The 24908-nt window shown below is 40.1% G+C and overlaps 1 protein-coding gene across 1 annotated transcript in view; it reads right to left on the reverse strand.

Annotated features, from left to right (window-relative positions):
* Positions 1-24908, reverse strand: part of LOC141790283 (metal transporter CNNM4) — a 58598-nt gene that overhangs the window by 14465 nt on the left and 19225 nt on the right. Inside the window, exons 2-4 of the mRNA XM_074670045.1 lie at positions 22664-22807; positions 21171-21305; positions 18291-18460 (exon numbers count right to left, since the gene is read on the reverse strand). Of these exons, the coding sequence (XP_074526146.1) occupies positions 18291-18460; positions 21171-21305; positions 22664-22807 (449 nt within the window). The remainder of the gene's footprint in view (positions 1-18290; positions 18461-21170; positions 21306-22663; positions 22808-24908) is intronic.

Here is a 24908-nt window from a genome sequence, read left to right on the forward strand (position 1 = left end):
AAAAATAGAAGGCAGAGCAGCATCATGCTATTTACTAACATGGCTAACAGAGCTAACACCAGACACTAACACCACATTAGAAGAGCTTCACCTGCTGTGAGCAGACAGGATCCAGGAGACAGAGACTGAACAGACTGCTGAAGAAGCTCAGTCCTGGACCCTGTGGAGGTGGAGGCTGGCTGACTGGACAATGATGGACAAGCTGTCATCATCTATTTTGTTATGGACACTTTCTTACTTTTGTTTTCTTGATTGCTGCTGTGACTCCTCCTGAATTTCCCCTCAGGGATAGATAAAGTATTTTCTGTTCTATTTTGTACCTCTTGACATAAACCTAATAAAAATACTTATTGTGACCAAAGTGACTATATGCTTTTGTGAACACATCAAAAATCTCTCGAAAGCTGATCTTCAAAGTTTTAGGGTTTGTATAAAAAATTGGCGAAGAAAGGTGCTCCCCTGATTTCCTCAATTATACATATATATATCTATATAAAACAGGGAAGTTGTACTTTCTGTGATGTAACATAATTTTCCAGCTTTTCTGCTCCTTTAGGGACCAAATACTGTCCTTCACCTTCACAGTTAGTGTTCGTGGACAAAAACGTGTCACATCAGGTCATGTCGCCCCCCTACACTGGCTCCCAGTTTGTTAAAGATTTGATCTCGAATCAGATTTGTATCAGTAACTTTTAAAGCACGTACAGAACTACTGATGTTGCATGAGGCAACCCACAGCCTGAGATCCAGGTCATTCCAAATTCGTGGCTTTGAACAAAGAGTTAGCATGATTTTGCCATCAGGGACCCTCAAATTTGGAACAACCTGCCTGAGGAAAGTAGTTTTGTAGATTCAGTCTTCTAAATCGCTTTTTAAAAAATTACTTTCAAAGTTTTGCTCTTTATTTTATGCTGTCTTCTTCAGCTTCATCTTCTCCTCTTCTCATTTTATTATTCATTATTCAATATAATTCATTTGCCTTTATAACTTTTACCTCAGTGCTTTGATTTTCAACTTTACTGTTTTCCCCCTCTTCTTTTTCTAATTCTCCTTTTTATTATTATTACTGTCATGTCATCCAGCCCATAGTGTATGTAATTGCTTCAATCCAATAATTTTTTTTATTTTCCCATCATACTTCTATTGCTTTTCTTGTTTTTCTTTTTTTTCTCTTTTGAACTGTTGAAATGAATTCAATTCTTTTGATCTGGTTTCATGGTGCTGGGACCAAATACTGTGCAGGTCTCTTTATGTAAGGTAAAATAAGGAAAGGAGCTCTGTTGGAACTACGTTTTTCACTGTTTATACTGTGAGATTATTGATGTACATGTGTCAGTTTTGTATAATTGTTAAATAAAACTATAAAAAAAAGACTTTGACCAAATACTGTTTGGCTAGGTTTCCTCTCTGTTTGGAGTCTTTTCTACTGTTCTACCCAGGTTTTTACGTTTTTTTAGATGATTTAATTGTTGGTGTTTTCACTTTTTTGTTCAGCAACCACCAGGGAGGCAGCCAGGATCCACATTTGTGAAAAAATTATCCCATCAATTGGCCACTAAACTTTTTAGAAATGGGACAGCTGTGTCAAGATTAACTTTTCAGTTGCCTGTGACCAGAAGAAGCTCTTAACCATGGAATATTTTAAACCATTGAAATTTAAAATTTTGCCTCAGAAAAGCTGGAAATACACCAGATCCATAGCTAAATGATCAGAGTTACTCCTAGGACGACTTCTCGAAAAGAGAAAGAAAAATTCCTCCTTATAAGCTACACTGTATGTTACACTGTTTGTCCTCTAGAGGGCAGTGCAGTCATAGGTTACAAACAAGGTAATATACAGTACATGACCAGCAATTGTTCCCTGGAGATGTGCATCATTTGTGGGAGGAAAGATGTTTACTTTGGCCTCGATTAGACACTCAGCGTACAATGTTCTCATTTTTAAAATAAAAATATCTGCAGAGAGAAGATGAGGAGGAGGAGGAGCATGAGCAGAGGAAGGAGAGAGGCAGACAGAGGTTCTTTGTTGGATTAAGGTTGCACAGCAGAGGGATGGGGATACTGGAGTCAGGGGGTGAGGTGTTGGGGGGGCAGAGGGGGGACAGGAGGAGGCCTCTGTGTTGGTACAGTGAGTGAGTTGGCCTGAATCGGCCGCTGGAATGTGTGAACTGCAGCAACAACACAGGACAGTTAATCCACACTGTCCTCCCTCCTTCCCTCCATCCTCCCACCTCTCCCCTACACACACACACACACAAACACACTCAAACACACAGAGGCTGGGCTGATGAAAGCAGAACAGGTGGTAAAATAAAAGAGAAATGGAGAAGAAAGAACAAACGAGACGATGAAGGAAGCTCTCTGTTTCTAACAATGACATTAAATTAGCAAAGTCAACATTAGATAACTGATTCTGAAGAACAATTTAAATTAATGATGAGTTAATCTCGTCCTCTTCTTAACAAGAAAAACATAAAACCTGCTCCCAATAATTAAATGTTAACTCAATATCAGCTCTTATATTCATCTTCTTGTTCACATGAAGTGGCTGCATGATCACTTAACATGTGCACTAAATATGAGGTTGAGTGTTAATGATTTGTATTTTGAGTATCTGGATTTTATTTGACTGAAAAGGAGAGGGGATGTACTGAATGAGAAATACAGAAGTCACATCTGCAACACGACCTCAGACTGATGATCTCCTCATGTTTACAATCATATAAACAGTCTTATATATCCATCACAGTTGCTATTTTAAAGTGCATGCCAGTTTTAGAATTAGTCTATCTAGTAACATCTCACTGAACTAGATTTGGACTGTGCATAGGCTGCTTGTACATTCAGCAGAAACTCAACAACTCCTACAGCTGACGTCTTTAAATGAATGGATTAATTATGATGTGAAAATGTGAGTGTTCAAAAAACACATTAGAGGACACAAGCCCAGATTTAAACTATGAAATGGTTCAGGAAATTAAAAAATGGTGCATAAAAATGTTCAGAATGCAGGATTAGAATTACTTGTAGCTTAAAATGTTTGCAGGTCAAAATAGTCAGGATATAAAAAAGTAATCTGATCAAATCCAGATCATGATCCTGACATAAAAACATCCTGACATACTTTCTAGGAGTAGGAGAAAAAAAAAATCAATGTATGGTAGTATCAGGATTTTTTGGTTAATGATTTTAAACTGTGAAAAAAATTGTAAAAAATTGTCTTATTTTTTTCAGATTTAAGTCCTTGTTTATAAGATGGGTTGGAAAAAAGTTGAGAAGTCAGATCCCTTGAACACATCTTAAAAACTGACTCACATGTGATGTGCATTTTTTGGGTGCACGGTACCTGGCAATCAGTACCGGCACTCAATGATACATATTTTCTGTACTTTTTTGTGTTTATGTGGTAAAAAACGGTTTAATAATAAAGTATAATTTTTTTTCAATTTAGCATATGTATTCTCTAATATATAACCTTACAATGCTGTATTCATGTCCACCATGGAAAATTGCCTACTCTTCCACTACCTCCCTTTATGTACCTAATCATGGTACCTTTTGATTTTACTTAAATCAGCATTTGGTAATCTTGACAGAATTCAGTCAGTACCCAATAAAGTACCTAATTTGGTACCCACCCCTACTCCTGATACAGTCTGTAGACACCGTCATCATCATCATCATTCTTCAACTCTTTCACATGGTCTGGTGTTAAATAAGTAGGGATGTTCAATACCACTTTTTTCACAGACCAAAACCAGTTTGAGTACTCCCTCTTGAGTACAGTACCAATACTACTAGTACTTTTGATACACAAAATTTCAATTAACAGTTTTGATCATTTTGATCAAAGACAGCACAGTCCCTCTGCCATTAAGTCCAAATAAAACACAAACAACTCTCTCTGACTTTAATTTTTTTTTTTTGATAAATGTTGAAAAATACATTTTAAAAGTACATGATAAAACTAGCAACCCTTAGAGTTTAAGTATTTTTTTAAATGAACTGAAGTGAAAAATAAAACAGCTTAACTGTTTACTCTCCCAGGTTTATTCATGTTGTGTGAACAGGACCTGGCGCACATTTGCTGTGGTTAAAACCCAGCCATTAGCAGCAACTAGTGGCGAGGAGGACTTGCTCAAAGTAAGAATTTCTTTCCTAGAGTATCTGCTGCTGGTATCTGCAGCCTTTAGGAGCACTGATACTTTGAAAAATGGCTGGTATAAGCCCGATACTGATACCTGGTATCGGTACTTGCCCATCCCTATAAATAAGCAAACTCAAAATCACAAAAATCAGATATATAAAAAAATTGCAATTTAAATCGAGTTGGCACCCCAAAAATTGGAAGTGAATCATATCAGGAAAAAAGCAAACCGTCCCAAACCTAATATTTCCCCCATATCGCCCCCTAATGAAGAACATTTTCCTTGGTCAGAACCAGAGTTTGCTGATGTTTCCACAGCTCGTAACACTGAAGAAAACTGATCACTGATCATCTGGTATCAAAAGACACCTGAGGGACAGGTGAGGTTCGATTTCATCAGCCTCTGATGATGGAACAAGGATGTTAAAACACACTGAGTGACTGATTTTTAAAGAAATCACAACGAGAAAGAGCTAACAAATAGAGCATTCACCTGTCAGTTTAACACTTAATAAATATGTCACTAAGAACTGCTGGCTCGTCAGTGTCAATCATCTGTGATTATACTTGAAAAGGCAATTCATTTTCCAAACATTCAGATTTGCCAACTATATTTTCTTGTAGCTGTAGCTGAAGCACTCTGTCTGTTTGAGAAAGCATGAGTCAGGTCTCACAAAAGCAGAAAGCCGTCCTCAATGAGCCGACATTAAGGATTAAATAATACATCAGTGAGTCAACCGACTGTGCACACATGAGTCATGCCTCACAGAGATATGCTCTGTCACACCTGAAGGCTCGTACTATATTCTCTGTGCACCCTGCAACACATACACACGCGCGCGGCTCTCATCCGTCTCTGTCAGGCCTCTGCCTCCTTGTTTCTTTTGTGCTTCTTGAACACACTCCTGGAGCTGTCTTCGTGCAGAAAGTGAAAACATATCGTCTTAATGAGGGTGACTCCTCCATCTGTCATTGCCCTGCCTCCTGCATGAGACGCTGCTTTTCTATCTTTACTCTCCCTGAGTGGGAACGGACGACTTTGTGGCAGTGCACGGGTCCAAATTCATCCTGCGACACACGTTCACACCTGCTCAAAACAACTACAGGCTTCTACCTTCAGCTGCTGAGTAAGCAGCGGTCAAATGCTTCGCTCAAGGACAACTAGCTGCTGAAATAGAAGCAGACACTCAGATCAAACTCCCTCTGGGTTTTCTACGCTGATGGAAAGTCAACAATACAACTTCTGCTGTCCAGTAATTTGACCCACTGAAGCCTCTTTCGTAATCCTACATTCCTCTAACCCTAATCTATTGTTGATCCTAAGAGTATGCCGGTGTACAGCAGCGTGACTCCTTCTTTTAACACTCCATGCAAAGGTTAAACCCCCTTGGCTCTGTTGTTGGCTCAAGGTATATGAGCAGATTTGGAAAGATGCTAATCACCCCTCAACATATGTTCAACCCTGCGTGTGTGAGAGCATCAGCTGGGGTCAAATACTTAACCCAGAGCACGTGCACTCACGCACTGGACAGAGACCAACACATACATGCCTCAGGAGCGTGCAGAGAGGCAGACTGAGGTGATTTGTGTCGTCCATGCTGCTGCTGCTGCTGCTGCATGGCTGGAGTATAATTTTAAAAAAAGGGAGGCACGGGGGAGGGAGGAGAGAAAGAATAGAAACAGAGGGAGGCGGAGGACAGGAGTGAGAGGTGTAAAGCCTGTTGGTGCTCTGGTTGGACCAGTTTTTCAAGATCTGGACTGATGGTACAGCCTGAAAACACTTGTACAACATACTGCAGCAGCATTTCTATTAAACAGCAGACTCTCAGTGGGTCAGTGCGGTCACAGAAAATCATATTACAGATAATCAAACCAAGCCAAGGGCTGTTTTTGTTTCACTTCTGCTGTCTGGCATGAGAAACAACTGTGGGGAGTTCAGCCTCTGCAGTCTCACTCTGCAATATTCACGATATAACATGTCTATACTTGAATCTACAAAGCTAATAATGCACATAATCCTCTATAGGACAAAGGTCAGGCCGTGCTGAAGTCTGTTTGTCAGGTAATGAAAGGGTGTGTGCAGGCAGGTCGCTGCAGACTACTGCTTATCAAACATAATAAACAGAATCATTAATAGCCGTCATGAAAACACCAAAGCTAAATCTACCATTTGTGATAAAGCTTTATTTGTCAAACGCAAAGGGAGCAGATTGTGCTAATGAAGGTGTTTTACAACCCTGGTTACTTTGGCCTGTTGTTGTCTGTGTTTCCACCACAACCTGAAGTCTGGTGAAGGTGATGCAAATCTTTCCAGTCACATATGAAGCAGCAAAAAAAAGACACTGCACTACACTACTCAACCAGTAGAGGGCAGATAAGCCCCGTTTCCACTAAACAGTACGGTTTGGATCAGAACAGTTTGGTACGGGTTGGCTCAGTTAAGACTGACCAACTGTGCCCCCTTGTGGTAGGCGGCATGTAAGCCAGATGCCGATAGCAGCGTGACACAGTGAACCCGCAAATAAATCCAACAAAGAAGAAAAACACAACACAGTAAACAAAGAGCAAATATAGGAGACACTATAGTAGTATAGTACTATAAATTATGGAAAGGACCTTTTCACCTCATGTCTTTTTACATTGACTCTCTCTGTTAGTCTTGATTTATGCCCTGTGACCTGATCACAAACCAAGGAGAAAGAAAGTGTTTAGGCTTTAAGAACACTCAGCAAGGGGGAAAGCTGAAAGAATTGGAATGCGGCCCCTGTATAAGTGCTGGGAAAGGCCAGTTAGACGACCTTCACAGAGGTACAATGGAGCAATATGAAACTCCAGCGTTCAGTGTGTGTGTGTGTGTGTGTGTGTGTGTGTGTGTGGTGTGTGTGTGTGTGTGTGTGTGTGTGTGTGTGTGTGTGTGTGTGTGTGTAGCTCCTGCAGAGGTCTGAAGTCACAAGTTTGTTAATAACTTATAACAAAACCAGGGGGGGCTGAAACCACACAAAGTCTCCTGACTGTGTGATTGCATATGTGTGTGTGTGTGTGTGTGTGTGTGTGTGTGTGTGTGTGTGTGTGTGTGTGTGTGTGTGTGTGTGTGTGTGTGAGTGTGTGTGAGTGTGGTTGTGGTAGTGACTGTATTTGTCGCTGTCTTTGTTCGGTGGTTAGTGACCGTGTGTTTGTCATTAAATAAAGCGCTGACTCTGGTTAACGGCTGTAAAGTTGACCATTTCCTCTAACTGTTTGTGCCGTCACTGAGTCATTAATGCCGGCCGTGACACACACACACACACACACACACACACACACACACACACTCACAAAGACATATTTTCTCAGTGAGATGTAACAGAGTGAGTCAGTGTAAACATTCATCCATCTCAAGTCTGATCTGACTCTCAAGTATTCAGAGCGTGTGATGTCACAATCAGAAAAAGCCAGACACACACACACACACACACACACACACAAACACACACAAACACACACACACAAGCTACCTCCTTAAAAGTCCAGGAATATTTCTAATTCTCTCAGGACGCACATTTTTCCAGCTCTTGTCCACAACAGGAAGAGTCGCCGCTCACAGAAATGTCCTGACCTAATTATGAGTCTAACTGGAAAGTAACCGTTGGTCCCACAGAACAAACAAGCATCATCTGTAGACATCATTTCATCGCTGATATGATTTGGGTATACACTCATCATTTTCAGCAGAAAAGCAGAGAGATTAAAGACATGATTTTGGCCACGAATCAAGCCACACTGGCTTAAAGCTGGAGTTAAAATCTACTTCTGATATTTAAAGCACTAAACTGTCTTGGCCAAAATTATCTATCAGACCTTGATACTTGTCCATCCCACACACTTAAAACTGTAAATATCTTTTATTTATACATTTGAAAGTAACCAGTGTAAAAGAAAAGTTAAGGAAATGAAAAAGTTGTACACACAGGTTTTAAACTGAGAGCTGCCAGAGTGAAAGACAGGCAAAGAGATGAAAGGTGGGGAAAAGAAGAGCTGTTCAAGTACACAAAGCGGTGAAAGTGAAAAATTTAAAGTTATTTTTTGATGTTTTCAAAGTAGTTACACTCTTAAGTACTTTAGAAAATGTCCATTGTTGTTAGAGTGGATAGATACTTCGATCGTTATTTTGGCTTCACTCTTCTTCAGGTGTCTTAATCATGCGACTCCATATGTTTGGTCATCTTAAGGAGTGAGGAACGTAAGTATCACTTCTATTGCAATCTTATTTTCCCAAGACTAGAAACAAAAGCATCTCTGCACAGATGTACATGAAGGTACTGTTCATCCTGCCTCACGTGTCTCTGCTCTGCTCTCCATCACAACCTCAACACCACAAACTTTTCTCATTCACTGGACTAGGGATGGGAATCGAAAACCGGTTCCTGTTGAGAATCGATAAGAAATGTTTCAATCCAACGATATTGTTAGCCTTTGTGCTCAACGATTCCCTTATCAATTTTTTACATTGTGTTGGAGCCCCCGGCCTTACGTCAACTAGCCTGCTGCAGCTATCTTACCGTAGCAGTTAGATAACGTTTCCCAAGAAAACTCTAATTCAGGATTTTCAGCTTGAAGTTTTACTGAAGAACTGACTTTCTAAAGAAATGAACATTACTCTCTCATGAGATTCATATTTAGTATTCAAAATGGTATAAATCATCTCATTTATCAAAATAACAAAATAGCCCAAGCTTGATGCTAACGTATATGGGAAACTGCATTGATATGCTAGCAGTTAGCATACATCAGTATAACTTCAGCTTCAGAATTTTCATCACCTGGTCTTCATATCTTTGTTAAAAATACTGAGAATTTCAAATGTTAAAAGCTAACAGGCAAATGAAAGGCTCATGGCTGACTTCATAACTACGGAAAGCTTCCAAACAACTTAAACCACTGCTATAACCACTTTGAGACACTAGATGGCCTACTTTAATTATTAATATATTACAACACAGTGCATCAACGTCACATAGTGTCCAATTTTTACCCGTCTCTGTGTAATTATGACCAGAAATATCCAGACTCAGGGACCAATTACATTTTATTCACTTACAGTATAAACTCAATTAAATGTTGTTGACACAGAAACCTGTGAAGCTACTTTTTGTACCAAGAAAATTCACAACAGGAATTGATAAGGGAATCTATAAAGAATCAGATCAATAAGCAGAATTGAAAAGGGCATCTGTATTGACGAAATCTTATCAATTCCCATCCCTACACTGACAGACTGTTGATAAAAACAATTGTTCAGTCTTTTTTGTGTCTCATACAAATACATGTTATGTGTATGTCTGATGCAGACAGAAGTGAGGGGACCCATGGTGATGTATTGTTTGACCTTTGTAAGTCCCGACCTCTCAACTGATTAAAGGGAGCTTCAGAGTCCTGCATCCAAAAATGACAGAATCACTAAGAAAATGATAAAACAGAGAGCACACACTGCAGATACACACACTTCCTCTGGATTATTAATGACAGTTTAAATGGGAGTGTCACCGTAGCAAAACTTAATCTCATGAATATCGCAGCCAAAACAACACGGCAGTTTCTCCTCTAAAAACAATGTTACCAATTGGATGAATCTTCAACTTTACTGTTTGTCTCTTCTTTGGTATAATTCTCTGAGCACAAGCATGAGGAGGTGAAAAAGGAGTCTGTGGCCATGATTATAAAAAGAAATTACAAGAAATAGGAAGTCCTCAAGGCCCAAAATCTGAAAGCAACGTGCCAACTAACCAAAACCACCAGCTGGTGCAGGGACGAGGAGCGTGTGCTGAGACCACAAGCGCTAACAGCTATTTCCTCCCTTTTGCAGTCACTGTTCTGCATTTCCTGCTGACTTAAGTTGATTAACACCCTGTCTTTTCATGATATTCAAAAAATTTCCTAACTTGTAAGGAAACTTTTGGAGCCCTAATGGAAAACCTTATTTTTATTCAACTGCAGTAAAAGCCACACACTGTCGTAATGGTGAGCTAGCTAGCTGGTTACTTGATCCTCTTCTGCAGCTGCCTTTGTTTCTTTAACAGTAAAAGTTCTGGATAAATTATAAGTTTTAAGGAAAAAAAATACTCAATTAGTCTAAAAATCCAAAAAACAAAATAAACTTCTTAGGGCTGCTGCATCAAAGCAGGTTTTCATGTTTTGTAACTCTACTGGCAAGTTCTTTATCAAGCATCCAGACCCCTCAGCTCCTCTTAGACGCATCTCGTCATAGTTCCCAGACTCAGAAAGAAGCGTTATTTAGCGTCTCCTGAGGAGACCCCACAGCTCGAACCAGGAGAAGGCGTGCTAAAAAAAAACACACAAGCCACCAAGTTTCCCAAAGGTTTCCTGTTTATTATTGAATAACTACACGGGAAGTTTAGACACAGGCCTAACATCATTCATACGTTTCCAGACACTGGAGGAAGCATGTGAACACAGCAGTGATCTAACTCTGCTTGTGTGCAGACTGACCCTGTTCTGTGAGAAACACTGGGCATCTTTATAGCCGCATGAATCATACTGGTCATAAACAAACAGCCCGTCTGCTGACAGCGAAGATCAGTGAAGGGAAAACACACACGTATGCAGATATGCGCTCTATAAAAGGGGTGGAAAAAGGTCGGTGAATTATCTCTATGTGAGGTTCTTCGTTCTCATGAGCCGAGCGGGTCCCACACATCAGATGTACATCCACAAAAATGCTAAAAATTTAAACAAACATGTAACTACACACACACACACACTGAATATTCTTTTGAATGTATTTTTAAGCTACCCAGCATAAACCTCGAGGGATGAATATGAAGCCAATGCAAGCGCAGTAGACTGCAGTTCCTTGAGTGTCCACTTGAGGCTGTCTGTAAGAGCCAAAGTATCCCCATCAGGTCCAATGTTAAAATGCCCAATGAGGGGATGGGCAGAAGGGTTTGCTTTACCTTTTTGGGCTTAGGTTAAAGCTCTCTGCCCATTTATTAGCTGATTGTAAGTAGAGATGTCCAAATCATTTTTTTTTGCCTTGAGTCTGAAACTGAGTCCCAAACCAATACTTCAACTCTGATACATCGTGCTCCCAGCTTTAAGCTCCTACCATGTTCTGCTCTGCTTTAGCTTTATGGCATTTAACCAATACTGTCACTGCAGCAAAGTGATGTCATGCTCTTCATTGTTTCTGTGTGGAGTTAGGTGATCTGACTCTGTAGCAGCACACAACAGTTAAAAAAAAACAAACTAAAAAACTAAAACCAAATTTGCACAGCACCGCGATGCATCTTGAATCCTCTGTTTTCTCATTATTTGTTTATTATTATTATTATTATTATTATTATTATTATTATTATTATTATTATTATTATTATTATAATTATATTTTATTTTATTTTTTTATACATAATTTTATAAATAATTTTTATTTTTGTTTTATTTTATTTCTCTATATATTTTCTGTATATTTTATATTCTATTCATTGTATGTGCAAATAAACTTAGCAATAAAAACTAAATTCTGATTGTGATGAGAAAAAAAAATATATAATATAGCATAATACATACATATACACACACACACACACACACACACACACACACACACACACATATACATATACAAATACAAATATATATATATACATATACAAACACAAATATATATATATATATATATATATATATATATATATATATATATATATATATATATATATATATATATATATATATATATATACATATACATATATACACAAACATACACATTTATATACACATATATATACATATACATATATACACAAACATACACATATATATACACATATATATATACATATACATATATACACAAACACATTCTGTTCCGGAACCACTGGTTAAGTCTACGTCAATGTTTTCAACAGTCTACAGCTTTGGCTTTGGAGTGCTTCCTCAAACATCTGTTTATAAAGATTTTTATCAGCTATCATTCTTTCAAACTTGTTACAAACTCTTCCCTTTTTAGCATCCAAACAGACAAAGCAGCTACACAGATGACTTTTTAATCAATTTTTTTATCACCCCTAAAGCCTTGGGCTAATGTTCGTACATGAAAATCATTCGCTGACAGATTTTTGCCTGCAGACCCAGCTGACACCAACCCATGTGACAGCACTTGTTTAAAGCTCCTGTGAGAAATCCAAACAGTGTTTTTAGACATTAAAAAATCACTGAATAGAAACACTGATTCTTAAAGCTGAAGGTCTAGCATGATTTTGGAAGCCAAAAAGACCCAAAATGATAATTTCAGTCTGTTTGATAGACAACTTAAATCTTTATATTGTAGCTTTAAATGGGGCTAGACACGGGCTAGAGGACTTGTGGGTTGACACTGATTTTAAAATTGTGGGAGACAGTTCAGACTTAGTTTTTAAATATAAAAAAGCATAAACCACACACCCTAGACCACTCCAGATGATTGCAAGACCACACATTTAACGTTTTTTGCCAACAGCTCTAAAGACAGGAGATATCACAGGAGCTCACGTGATCAAGCCTGAAGCTGTAACCGTGCCCTAAAGCTGTAAATACCATGAATTTGTAGCCAGTCAATACTAACTTTCTGCATATCAGCTTTAAAAAGCAAGCAAAATACATCAGAAATATTACAAATCTATTAGTTGGTATTCTTTACAGTCAGATAATGGGATATCTAACTGGAAAAAGGACAGAATACCAGTATCTGGGGTCATCTCTGGTTAGTAAAAGCTCATAAAGTCTTGAAGCTACTACTACAGCATGAGTCAAATCACTGAAAACAGTTGTGGGATTTCGTTAATGATTACGAGTAGATGTTTTTATCCTCTCCCCAGACTCTCTTCTGGACTCCTTCGACCTTGGTCATCGTTCAGTCATCAGCGTGTTGTTTTTTCTTCTTCAAAGGAACCAGACTTTGAGAAACTAAGAGAAAATAGCTCCACATAGGAGGAGTGTGTTTCAGGACGCCTGTGTCAACAGCTAGGAATTTTTTATATCAGTTTAGCTAAACTTTAACTTCACCTTGTTTTACCTCATAACCCAGCATGAGGAGATGACCTGTCACGAGGTTAAGATGTTTGACTTATACCCTGGATGTAATCAAAAGTTAAAAACAAACTGCACACGTGAGAGTTTTCCATCACTTCTCAAACATGTTTTTAAGAAGGTGTAAACACTGCCTTAAAAAGACTCTCTGAACCAGAAAGCTGCTTTCTCACATCCAAAAATAACCGGTGTCAAATTAGGATGATCTCATCGTGCGACTGTCCCTTCCCCTCTTCTCTATCCCTCCTCCCTCCCCGTCTCTGCCCTTCCTCTGTTTCCAAAGAAGCACTCCTGGAATGTGAGAGCATAATTTTGTTTACAGGACAAATATGAGCAGCAGTACACGAACTCAAACACGGGCTCAGTTCACGACTCTTCACAGGAACGAGAACTTAAACATGTCTGGAGTAGTCTGCAGAAATGTATGTAACTGGCTTTTAAAATGATGCTCAAAGCCTTAAAATCACCTTGTCACACCTGAATTTGAGTTGCTTTTATTGACAAAGAACAAAGCAGACACAGTATTATGAAACAGCACTAAGGATGAATGAAACGCCGCCTTAAATCCAGCTGAAGCTCAGAGGATTTTCTGCACAGCCACACTCACTACACACAAATATTCCCAACATCTTGCCCCAGCGGTATCTTTGCCTTCTGTGGAAAAAAATCCCTTCCTGGCACACTGGCTCTTAATGCCACTCTCCCCAAAAAGGTCTCAGCGGATTATTCCACATGTGGGGTCTCTCTACAACGTCCTCCATATCCGGCCTCCCACTGAGGAGAGTGGGGAGGAAAAAGTGGAAGTGATCCCTGGATTACTGGACTTGGCTAATGGATGTTTGTGCATAGCGGCATCAAAGACGTGTGGGAAATAAATGTGTGTAAGACAGATTAAGACTTTGAAGCGTAGCTTTCCCACCCAGCTGAATTTGAACACATGTGTACGAGTACACAGCGGGGACACAGCAGACGAGTGATGGCAGCACTGCAGATTTTTTATGTCTGTTTACAGTGTGTAAACAAGCGCAAAGATGTGGATATTTTCAGGATGGAAACAGGGGACAAAGTTATGTTGGGACCTGTAGGAGACAGCTCAGCAAGTGGAGAATGTGGAGCTCTGTTTCCAAAGTTTTCAGAGTTGCTTGTTGATAAATAAAGTCTCTTGGATGAAGAGGGGCAGGACATGCCACTTAAAGCCTGCTATGATCTAACTCCCTATATTAGGGCGATGTTTATTTCACACAGCATGAGCGTCTTCAAGACTGTCACAAGATAAATTCGTAGCTTGACAACAAAAAAGTAATGTCACGATAAAAACATGGAGTCTCAAGGCCCAATCATATTTCATTTCTGCACATTTCCACAGAGCCTTCAGATACAGGCTAAACGGAGCAGTACCATCGGAAGCCATGGGGGGCAGTATTGCTGTTGATACCAGATACATAGCTCTAGTCAGACACCAAGGAGAAATAACAATGGTGGAAGTTTTTGACTAAAAAGTTTTACACATTGATGAAGAACTTCTGAGTCCACTTTTGTCTTTTATGCAAGAGCTACATTAAGAACATTTTATCCACGGTTGCCATATTGGTTTTGGAGTTAGCTGTCATAAACTTTTGACTCTGGGCTGCCCCCCTGGTGGTCAACAGCAATGCAAACGTAAAGGATGCATGAAAGTATGTGAGCAATGACGGGAACATCATTGGAAAAGGGCGTTAACGTTTTCGTAGGTATGGGCCTTTAGTATAACAAGAATAAATTTGTGATTTTACAAGAATAAAGTTATTACATTATGAGTGTAAATGTTAATAAAATTTCATCATTTTTGTTGTCAGGTGGTTAAAAAAATAAATCTAATTAATTACAGGATTTGTAATTAATTAATCAAATTAATCACATTTTAATCTCATATCTGCCTAAGCTTCCCAAATAAGGAATTTGAATTCTAGGACATTACAAAATTGTAGTGCATGACTAATCAAATGAATACACAAAGAAGAGAAGATTTATAAATCTAAATTTATTTTTCAACTGGCCAATATTAAATTGTCTGTGTTTGCTGGTATTGATGTCTATAGTCGTCAATTTGATTATAACGGCTCACTGCGTCTATAGAAGTAAATAATGTTTTCAGAGGGGGGAGGTGGGGTCTGGCAGCGCTTGTCAATCAAAATCAGGCTTGTAAACTACTGTGGGTGAGAGCAGTGCGCTGTTTGGATGAGAGACTAGCATGGATATGAGAAGATGTGAGATGACAGAGGCATAGTGAGAAGCTGCAAGTCAGAAAAGTTCAGGCAATCTCTATCTCATTTTTAAGGCGTATTTGTGGTCAAATGAATGAGACGCTCTAAATTGAAGCTCCAATAAAATCTGTCCTCCTCTTTTAAATGAAGGACAGAAATACTTACAGTCAAAAATATCCCTGAGAAAGGTTTGGAGGTGTTGGGTGTTTAAGAGGATTTCAGGCAGAGTTTGGCTTTGGCCTCCTGCTGCACTGGCTCTCCACCAAACCTGACGAATAAAACCCTTAAAGGAGCCTGATAATCTCCCTGCAGAGTTAACAGACTTTGGATTATTTGTTCTTGTGGGTATAACAACAAACAAACTTTTACGAATGTGCATAAACAGATTGCTGTTAAAAAAAGAGCGTGGTTTTGATTTTTCTTTAAATCATCTACTCTTATCAATGAGATTTGAAAGCTTTATCAGTCTCCAGTTAATAAAACTCTTGTTGTTTTTGTTTAGCAGCTCTGGGTAAGTGACTCAACTTGATGTTGAAGCTTCAGACACACAAACAGAAACTTAAGCAAACAGAGACGCACTTTGCTTTATCAACAGTTTGTGGACCCCTGATGGGTCGACTCTGTGAGCGCCGCCTACCTCCTTCTGTCACAAACTGAAACACGGAGCAGAGTTTAACGACGAGGCAGACCGCTGAGCGCCAGTAAGCTCTGAATGATGAGCTGACAGGTGGAGAGAGAAGAGGAGGCGGAGGAGACAAGTGTCACAGACAGAAAGGAGGAGAATGTGTGTGTGTGTGTGTGTGTGTGTGTCTGTGTGTGTTTGTGTCTGTGTGTGTGTGGGGTGGGACTGATTGTCCAGGCAGAGCTTTGGAGGCAGTTTGTGTTCATCACAGTGAGTCAGAGGGCTGTCGTAGAAACACACTTGCTCTTTTACTGACATCAGGTCGAGCGTTTTATGAGATGGTAGCAGGTAGAAGTGAGCCACTGAATGTGAACAGAGAAAACTATTTAAAACCCTTCTTTGCTCACATCTACTTTCTCATCACTCAGTCACGATGAGGGATCTAGTCTTGCCTTTGTTTACATGCAGAATGGAGATTCAGACTTCTGGCTGAGAACGTAAGTGAAGCGGGGTGTGTATCGAGCTGGTTTTAAATCGCCATTTCGTGTTTTTCTCCCATCTATGAATGTAATAATGTTCAGTTTCTTGAGCTGTGTTACAAAGAAGGCTGTTGTCTCCTCGCTCCAAAAACAAAACTTGTTGCTGTCTTGTTAATTTGAATGCAGCGGCCATATTTATCATGGTCGTCTACTTCCTCTTCCAGGTTAAATTTGCTCATACTGAACGCTGTTCTCTGGCTGACTTAACTGTTTACATAAACCTTAATAGTCTGATCTGGTGCTGACTAAACTCATAGACAGATTCCTGAAGCTGTATGTAAGGGGCTGTTTACATTACAACAATTTTAGGTGGAAACACAAATGTATTGTTGTATTTCAGCCTTGCTTTTACATGGAAACAGCGTTTTAACCGACCTAAAATGCAAACTTTTGAAGACGACCTCCAGAGTGGTATTTTCTTGAAATACTGCCGCTGACGTCACGCTATACTTTGTGCAGGCACATACAACAGTACAACAGTACTGGGATGGGTACCAAATTAGGTACTTTTATAGGTGCCGACCGAATTCTGTCAAAAGTACCAGGTACCGATTCTCAAAAAAAACAAAAGGTACCATGTTTGGGTACCTAAATGAATCCTTGTGACTGTGAGGGAGTGGAAGAGAAGGCGATTTTCTATGCTGGACATGGTCACAGCATTGCAAGGTTACATACTGAAGAGCAAATATGTTAAATTGAAAATATATATATATTTTATTATGAAACAAGTTTATATTTTTACAACATAAACACAAAAAAGTGACGAAAATTGGTACTGACTGCCAGGTACTGAGCATCGGTACCGTATCGTTTCAAATGTGAAAGGTACCCATCCCTAAGTACAACAGTACCATTGTTACAATTGAGGATGCACTGATCCAGCTTTTCTGGTCCCGCTGCCGATACCTGGGATTAGGGTATCAACCAATACCAATCCTGATCCAATACCAGTGTTAAATAACAACCTACATGCTCTACTTCGAGATAAGACAGGTAATGTTTTGAGTAAAAGACAAAAATGAGTACATATGGAATTACTAAAGTTAAAATTTATTTAAACTATAAGTGTTTAAATTTTTTAACAACATTTTGGTTAAAAAATGCTTCAGAATTTTCAGAAATGACTGATTGTAAAATTTTGTACCTTGTGGACTAAATCATAGTTTAGCCTTAGCTTCAAGTTTGGACCGATACCAGGATCAGATCGGTGCATCACTAGTTATGATCGTCACGGACCACTATGTTGTGCTTACGTGTTGCTGAATCTGCTGTCTTACAACAAAATGTGCATCTGTTGCTCCACTTCTGCTCTTAGCATTCACCATTAAACCAGATGATCGACCCAGCTCTACTTCAGTGGAGATCTACCAAAAGCCGCTTCTGGACAAGACAGTTATAGCGCCAACTATTAATAGGCCTGGCATTGCTTACAACAGCATTTTCAGTCCCTCAGTGTTTTTGTGTAAATACAGATTTTTTTTCACTGCGTTTAAGTGTTTTTGGATGAAACATCATGTAGTTAGAACCCAAATGTACTGAGCGATAAATGTGGAGAATCCTGTGAAGTTAGCCTGTAAAAATGACTTCTTCCTCAATTTCCTCAAACTATAATTTTTTTGTTTTTTCAAACAGCATTTGTCAGGTGTTAATGTGTGACACAGGTTGTAGCATACCTGCAGGATAAGGACGAAGTAGTCGACAGCCTTGCCCCTCTGGTAGATGTAGTGATGGGGCGAGCGCTTGTCGTTTTCGTTGAACTTGATCTCCTGGATCACGTCGGGATGGCGAAGGATTCTCAGCAACACTTTGTCTGAGATCTGAGTGGGGTTGAACAAGCTCACCTCTGCAGGAAAGAGACGAGACAAAGATAAAGTTTGACTCCTCAGGGGTTGTAATAATAACAGTCACACCTGTGCTACCTCAAATCTACAAACGCAGAAAATCTTTTACTATGACTGATCCACTATCTGCACAGTCACAGGTTCCTGTCATATCAATCATTCATCCTGTAGTAAAACATGTCATTACATAACACAGTGTGTGCCAGGTACATGTGTTAAACACAGCCCAGTCTACGGCAAACAAAGGAGTGCATCACATAAACTCTGCAGAGACAAACTTAATGAATTAAAGGGATTACAGGGATTAAGGAACGAGTGATCAAGAGGAAATAGAAACACATTCAGCAGTCGATTAGCAGTAGACGGAAAGAAATTAACCCTTTCTTCTTACTGAAAGATAATAAAACACTTAAATATAACTGAAACTAGCTGAACTTCTTTTTTTTTCAACTCTTGGAAGGAAAAATGAAGATTTGTTTGAAGGACAGAGCGCTTAAGTTACAACTCTTAGTGGAATGCAAGGACGTTTTTATTCTTGTAAGTGATATATTTTTTTATTTTTTCCATTTTCTTTATGAATTTGTCCTGAATTTTTGTTGGGTTATCAGTTTTATAAGAAAGAAAGTAAAACTTTATGGGTATTTGCAAAAAAATCTGATAAATCTCTGTGAATTCCCAGACCAATAACTGAAAAGCTTTATTGAAAAACTCCAAGTCAAAGGTGAAATACACACTGAATCTACATCTCTTTTTCTCTACAAATCTCTAACCAAACAGACAGTTATTAGCCTATACTCTAAAGAACTTTCCAGACTATAGGTCCCAGCAGTGTATTACCTTTAGCCTCCTTGCTAAAACTGGTACGTTTACAGTAATGTTGATATACCTTTAATAAATAAAGAAAATAATGCAACGTATGTTTGGTTTACATTTATTTCTCATCTATCCGTCAACCAGTCTGTCGCAATAAAAGCTCCACCATAAAGAGCCTTGAACCTCGCCCAGACTGGGAACAAAGGAAAGGTCCACCCTGCAAACAAAACCCTCTGAGACTCACAGTGAGAGGTGAGGCGTATATAACCGCATCCATCATGAAGGAGGCAAACAGACTCCTCTCACTGGTTGACGTATTAACTGAACAAGTTCGTCAGGTTTACTGAGAGACAGACGCGGTCGCATGAAATGATTCAGGATCTTTCACAGCGTTTACGTTGGTTAACTTTTCAACAATAAACAAAAAAGTTTTCCCTCAAGGGGTGGAACTAGACTTTCTGACTCAAGTAGCTCGATGTAGATACCAAATGGCAACCTCTGGGGATGAGAAATGAAGCCAATGGCTGCAGAAACACCAGAAACCATGTACACACCAAGCCAAAAAACAGACTATAACATCAATAATGAACATATCTACAGCCAGGTTCAAGAAACAGTCTGGATCTGAATTTCTTGCATTATTGTTCATACAGCCCATATCCCTGCCGTCTCCACAACCTTTTTCCATAATCCTTTGTCTTTAGTTTTTTCGAAATTCTAGCCTCTGAAAACCAACATCTTTGCTTCTTCTCATATTTCCGTCATGTTTGTTTACTCCGAAGTCACGTTTTACTTCGCTAGGTTTTGAATATTGAGCGTGAAGAAGCTGAAGCTCTGCTGAAAAATCTGTTAGTGTGTGGTGTCCTCAGAGTGCAGACCTCACACTGTAAGATCAGGAGAGAGAAATCTTGTGTGATCTGTCTTTTGTTATCATCAAGTGTGTGATCTCTAAATGTGTGAACTTTTTAAGAATCCTGTAATCTGTACAAGCCTTTAGATGCCTGATATATTCAAAGTATACTTTCACTTTCCACTAAATTAACAATTGCTGGAAATTTGGCAACCTTCAAAGAGGGTACTGGACCAAAACAACTGTAAATATGAGCTGTGTTGCCATAGCAACATCAGACAATACAACAAAAAAGAAACAATAAAGTGATTCAGGAGGTGTTCCTTACCGCCTCATGTATCAGCTCCTGCTTAACACTTTTTACAAATTCTTTATCATTTATGAATTCAGCGTCTGAAACAAGTTCCACAAATATCTGTGTCGTTCCAGGCATCAACTCTTAGATACAAAGGCAACACAGAAGAAAAGGGTCTGAAAAAAGCTGCATGATGATCACAGTTGACAGCTGGAACAAAAAAAACAAAAGAGGAACACAAAGTACCCGAGCAGAATCTCAATATCATGTTTTCAAAACGGATTTCTGCGCATTAAAACTGAGTCAGTCTCTGCAGGGGATCAGACCCTGACTTCCTCCTGTATTCAGTGCCTGTAAGTCTAGGAAGTGCTACGTCATGCTAGCAGGGATTAGCCCCAGCAGCTCCTGGCAGAGCATATCAGCTAACGTTTGCTAACTGGACGTATTGCGACACATTCTCCAGCAGTGTGAAGGAATCACATCCAGCTGGCTCGCCTCCAGAGCCTTCTCGTGGTGGTAGGCATGGGCAGGCTTACTGCTCCAATCTTAAATAGACCTTCCAAGTAAATAAACACTCTCAAAGCTCCTCCCTGCCTGCGTGCAAGCTTGGACCTGCAGAGCATGTCAGACAGAATCCATCCTGATATCCTGAGAGTGATCATGAAGCGTCGACTCAGAGAAGACATGTGTTTTAACGTACAGCTGGATTGTGTTGCAAATAATCTACAGGCTGTGTGGATGATTCATGCTTTACCTGTAGCCAGGAAGCGATGAGCAGCCAGTAGCAGCTGAGGAGAGACCTTCACTTTTGATTCGCTCTCATGTTTGAAGGCAGAGAAGTCTCTCTTATTCTTGTTTGGTGCCACCTTCTTCCTGGTGCGGTTGTCAGCTGAGAAGTAAAACACAAACAGATCGAGGAGTTAAAAGATTTCACAATAGAGATTATTTCAACCGTTCAGTGCTCAATCTTGATCAAGACACAAAGATGAACTTCTTGAAAATCAGGATTACAGGGTGGGCCAGAAAGATTCACCCATTGTTTTTTTCCGCACTATCCAAAAATGCTTGCAGATAAACACAACAAATATTGAACACAGTTTCTATACTTTATTCTCTGTCACCAAAAAGATTTACATCTCAATATGGCCACCCATAGCCTGGAGACGACCTGGCACTGTCTCTGCATCACACTTTGACCACGACTTCATCAGAGCTGTCTTCAAAGCGGTGACACTGCTGTGAGAAACTCTTGAGACCTCCCTCTCCAGGATAGACCAGATCGCAAAGTCCACTGGATTGATGTCCGGACTTGACGGAGGCCACATGCTCTTGTCCCAGAAGCCAGGAAAGTGCTGCTTGCACCAGGCCGGTGTGACATTGGATGTGTGAGCTGGTGCACCATCTTGTGTGAAGACATACTGGTTTCCAAACGCATTGGTACACCAAGGCAACACTTTTTCTTCAAGCATCTGAAGGTACACCTTGCTGTTCACTGTCAGACTTTCCTGAATGAAGACCAAAGGAGACTTTGAGCCATCATAAACCCTGTCATTCTGGGAATTGACTACAGCCTGAACGGTGAAGATCTTCTCATCAGACCAAACCAGGACTTTGTCTGCGGCACTCTGGATCTCCTGCAGCATCATTTTCCGAAGCCGTCTTTTTCTTAGAAGCGGCTGAAATCAGTTGTCTGTGTTTCATTTTTAGTGCTTTCAGTCCTGAGATCCTGTTTGATGATTCTTCTCAGTGAAGTTCTCGAGATGTTCACTTCCTTTGCTGTTGCCCTCATGTTCCTGCGAGGATTCCTTTGGATTCTCTTCCTCATCATCTCAACAACCCTTTTGGTCTGGACTGAACGTTTTCTTCCAGGGATTGGCTTGCTGGGGGTATTGCCAGTCTCCTTGTATCGTTTCATGACATTGTAGACAGTTTTACGACAAACATTCACCTTTTTCATGATTTGCATTGTTGTCAGTCCAGTCTCCTTCAAGCCCACAATCTGGTCGCGCTTACCCTTTGATGTCAGACTTGACAATCATTTGGAGTAAACAAATGAACTCAGGAACATCAGGAGCTATACCTTTAAAGACAAACTATCCACAGTTTTAAGGTTCTAGGACAAAAAGCTAAGCAAACAATATGATGGGTATATCTTTCTGGCCCACTCTGTAGATATGAAAAATAAAGTATCAAGTAGGAAAATATCCTCATTCTGCAAACTATAGACAGGCTCTGTTGGAAACTCACTGTAAAGATCAGATTCATCCAGAATCTCGCACTTGATGATCTCCTCGATCACGTCTTCCAGGGTGACCAAACCGAGCACCTCGTAGAAAGGATCACCCTCCCCTTCGTTGTTCACCTTCTGCACGATGGCCAGGTGGGATTTTCCTGAAGTGGAAGACAGAGTTCAAAGTCAAAAGAAAGTTTTTTAGTTACATCCACAGCCTGAGGCTTTGAATTAAGTACACAGAATGTAGGTTTAAAAGGAAAAAAAACTAGTGTGCTGTTGTCTCAGATGTTATCTATTTTTTTCGTATGAGCAAGAAAGAAACAAAACTGCTTTAAAATACTAAGCTATGGACATCTGTCCTTACAGGTCCCATATTATGCAAAAATCATTTTATTAAGTCTTTTAGTGAAATTTGTGGGTCTTTGGCTTTCCTCCCAGGCCACAAAATGTGATATTTAATGACAAAACCTGTACTTAGTAGTGCTTGTGAATGTAAAATCCTGACCTAAAACGAGCTGTTTGGATTTTGGGGATTAGCCGACGTCAGCGATTCCCTTTTTTGACCAATCAGGACCTGCATGGTCCACCGGAGTAGATATCCCCGCACCTCCTCCCCACCCACTAAGGGCCATCACTGCTCTGATTTTGGCTGTAAACAGCCACATAGTTCCATGCTCAAGCTTCCCATCTCAGAAGAAGACAAGACTAAGTGGCTAGAGTTCATTTATGAGGGAAATGTGCCAGCTACACTCAGTAAAACTGTGCATGTGTCTGCTAGTCAATTCACGGCCGACTGCTTTTCCAACTTTGGACAGTACAACAGAGGGCTAGCGAATAGACTGGTCCTGAGTCCAGGCGCATTACCAACCATCCACCAACAAACCTGGGACCCTGGAAATGTGAGTATTTTAAATGCTGTGTGCTGTAGAGCAGATGTAAGAGCTTTTCCTCAGTGTCCCCCCTGTCTCTGTGTTAGCTTCAGGATGCTAACTTTAGCTGCGGTTAGCCTGTTGTTTTAGCCTGTAATGTTACGGTAAACAAGCTTTGCTGTTTTCTAAACATTGTGCACTCGGAGCTCATGGTGCCACTCTTAGTGATGCGGAAGAGCGGGGCGGTATCAGCAGTGGCTCATTTACATATGAAGGTCACGCCCACTAAATCAGAGCGTTCTGAACAGAGGGGCTATGAGAGCCTGGAAACAATGCTGCTGTGCTTGATTTATTGGCTTTTTGGACCAAAACACGTTACTACCATTTCAGGAAGACATCAATGATCCATATTAAACTGCAGAAAAGGAGCAGAATATGGGACCTTTAAAAGAAACTTGGAGCTGCATGTTCCTTCAAAATAAAACAGTACACAAAGTCATGTGACCAAAGGATCACACCTTAAAAGTTGGATCACGAGTTGTAGCTGGTATATCCTTGATATGTTTGAACAGTTATCTCTAAATCTTCATCATATCACAGCTCTCGAACTCTAACCAAGCCTCAGAACAATCATATCATGATGGACTCCCTTCTGATAGCGGCTTCCCCGAACAATAAACCAACAACCCACTCCTTCTTGAACCACTAACAGCCTGTTAATGTGTAGAGATCGGTACAGTTTGGGTTGGGTCTGGACTTTGGCCAAGAGTGTAATCGTACGACACAGAAACACATGTGCACCAAGAAGCCCAACTGAAGGCGTCACATGACAAAGTGGTCAAAGTGCAGACGGACGCAGGCTGGTCGGCTCACACTTGTGTTCAAAGCAACAGCAAAGACGGCCTTTTTCAGAGCTCTGAATAATTAATGATGCTCCCAGCATGCTCCCAAGGTGGATTGTTTCCCCTCATCGATTCAGACAAAAATAATCAGAAGAGTGCTACATAATTCTTAAAAAGGCTTCAAATGAAGAAGAAAGGGCAGCAGAGCGGTCGCCACCTGTGTTTGTTTCCAGAATGAGAGCAAGAGAGCAATGGGATTTACTAAGAGCTTGTATAACAAGCAATTAAAAGCAGACCACAGGCTATAAGTGTTTGTCTTTCTGTGTGTGTGTGTGTCCTTGATGCCTGCTGGTTAAAGCAGCCACTGCCGCTACAATAATAAAAACACACTCCTCACATTCTCAGCTCTGACCTTGCCTGGTTTTACTTCATGAATAGAGCTGATGGACTTTGAGGAATCCATTTCCAGGGAGGCTGGAGTTTCTGTGGGAGTCTGCAATGTCCCGATATGAGCTTCCTGTGGAGTGGGGGGTTGATGACAGATATTT

The sequence above is a fragment of the Halichoeres trimaculatus genome, unplaced genomic scaffold (genome assembly GCF_033239565.1).
Source record: "Halichoeres trimaculatus isolate MK-OKI-2021-1 unplaced genomic scaffold, fHalTri1.1 fHalTri1_scaffold_5, whole genome shotgun sequence".
Classification (NCBI taxonomy): Eukaryota; Metazoa; Chordata; class Actinopteri; order Labriformes; family Labridae; genus Halichoeres; species Halichoeres trimaculatus.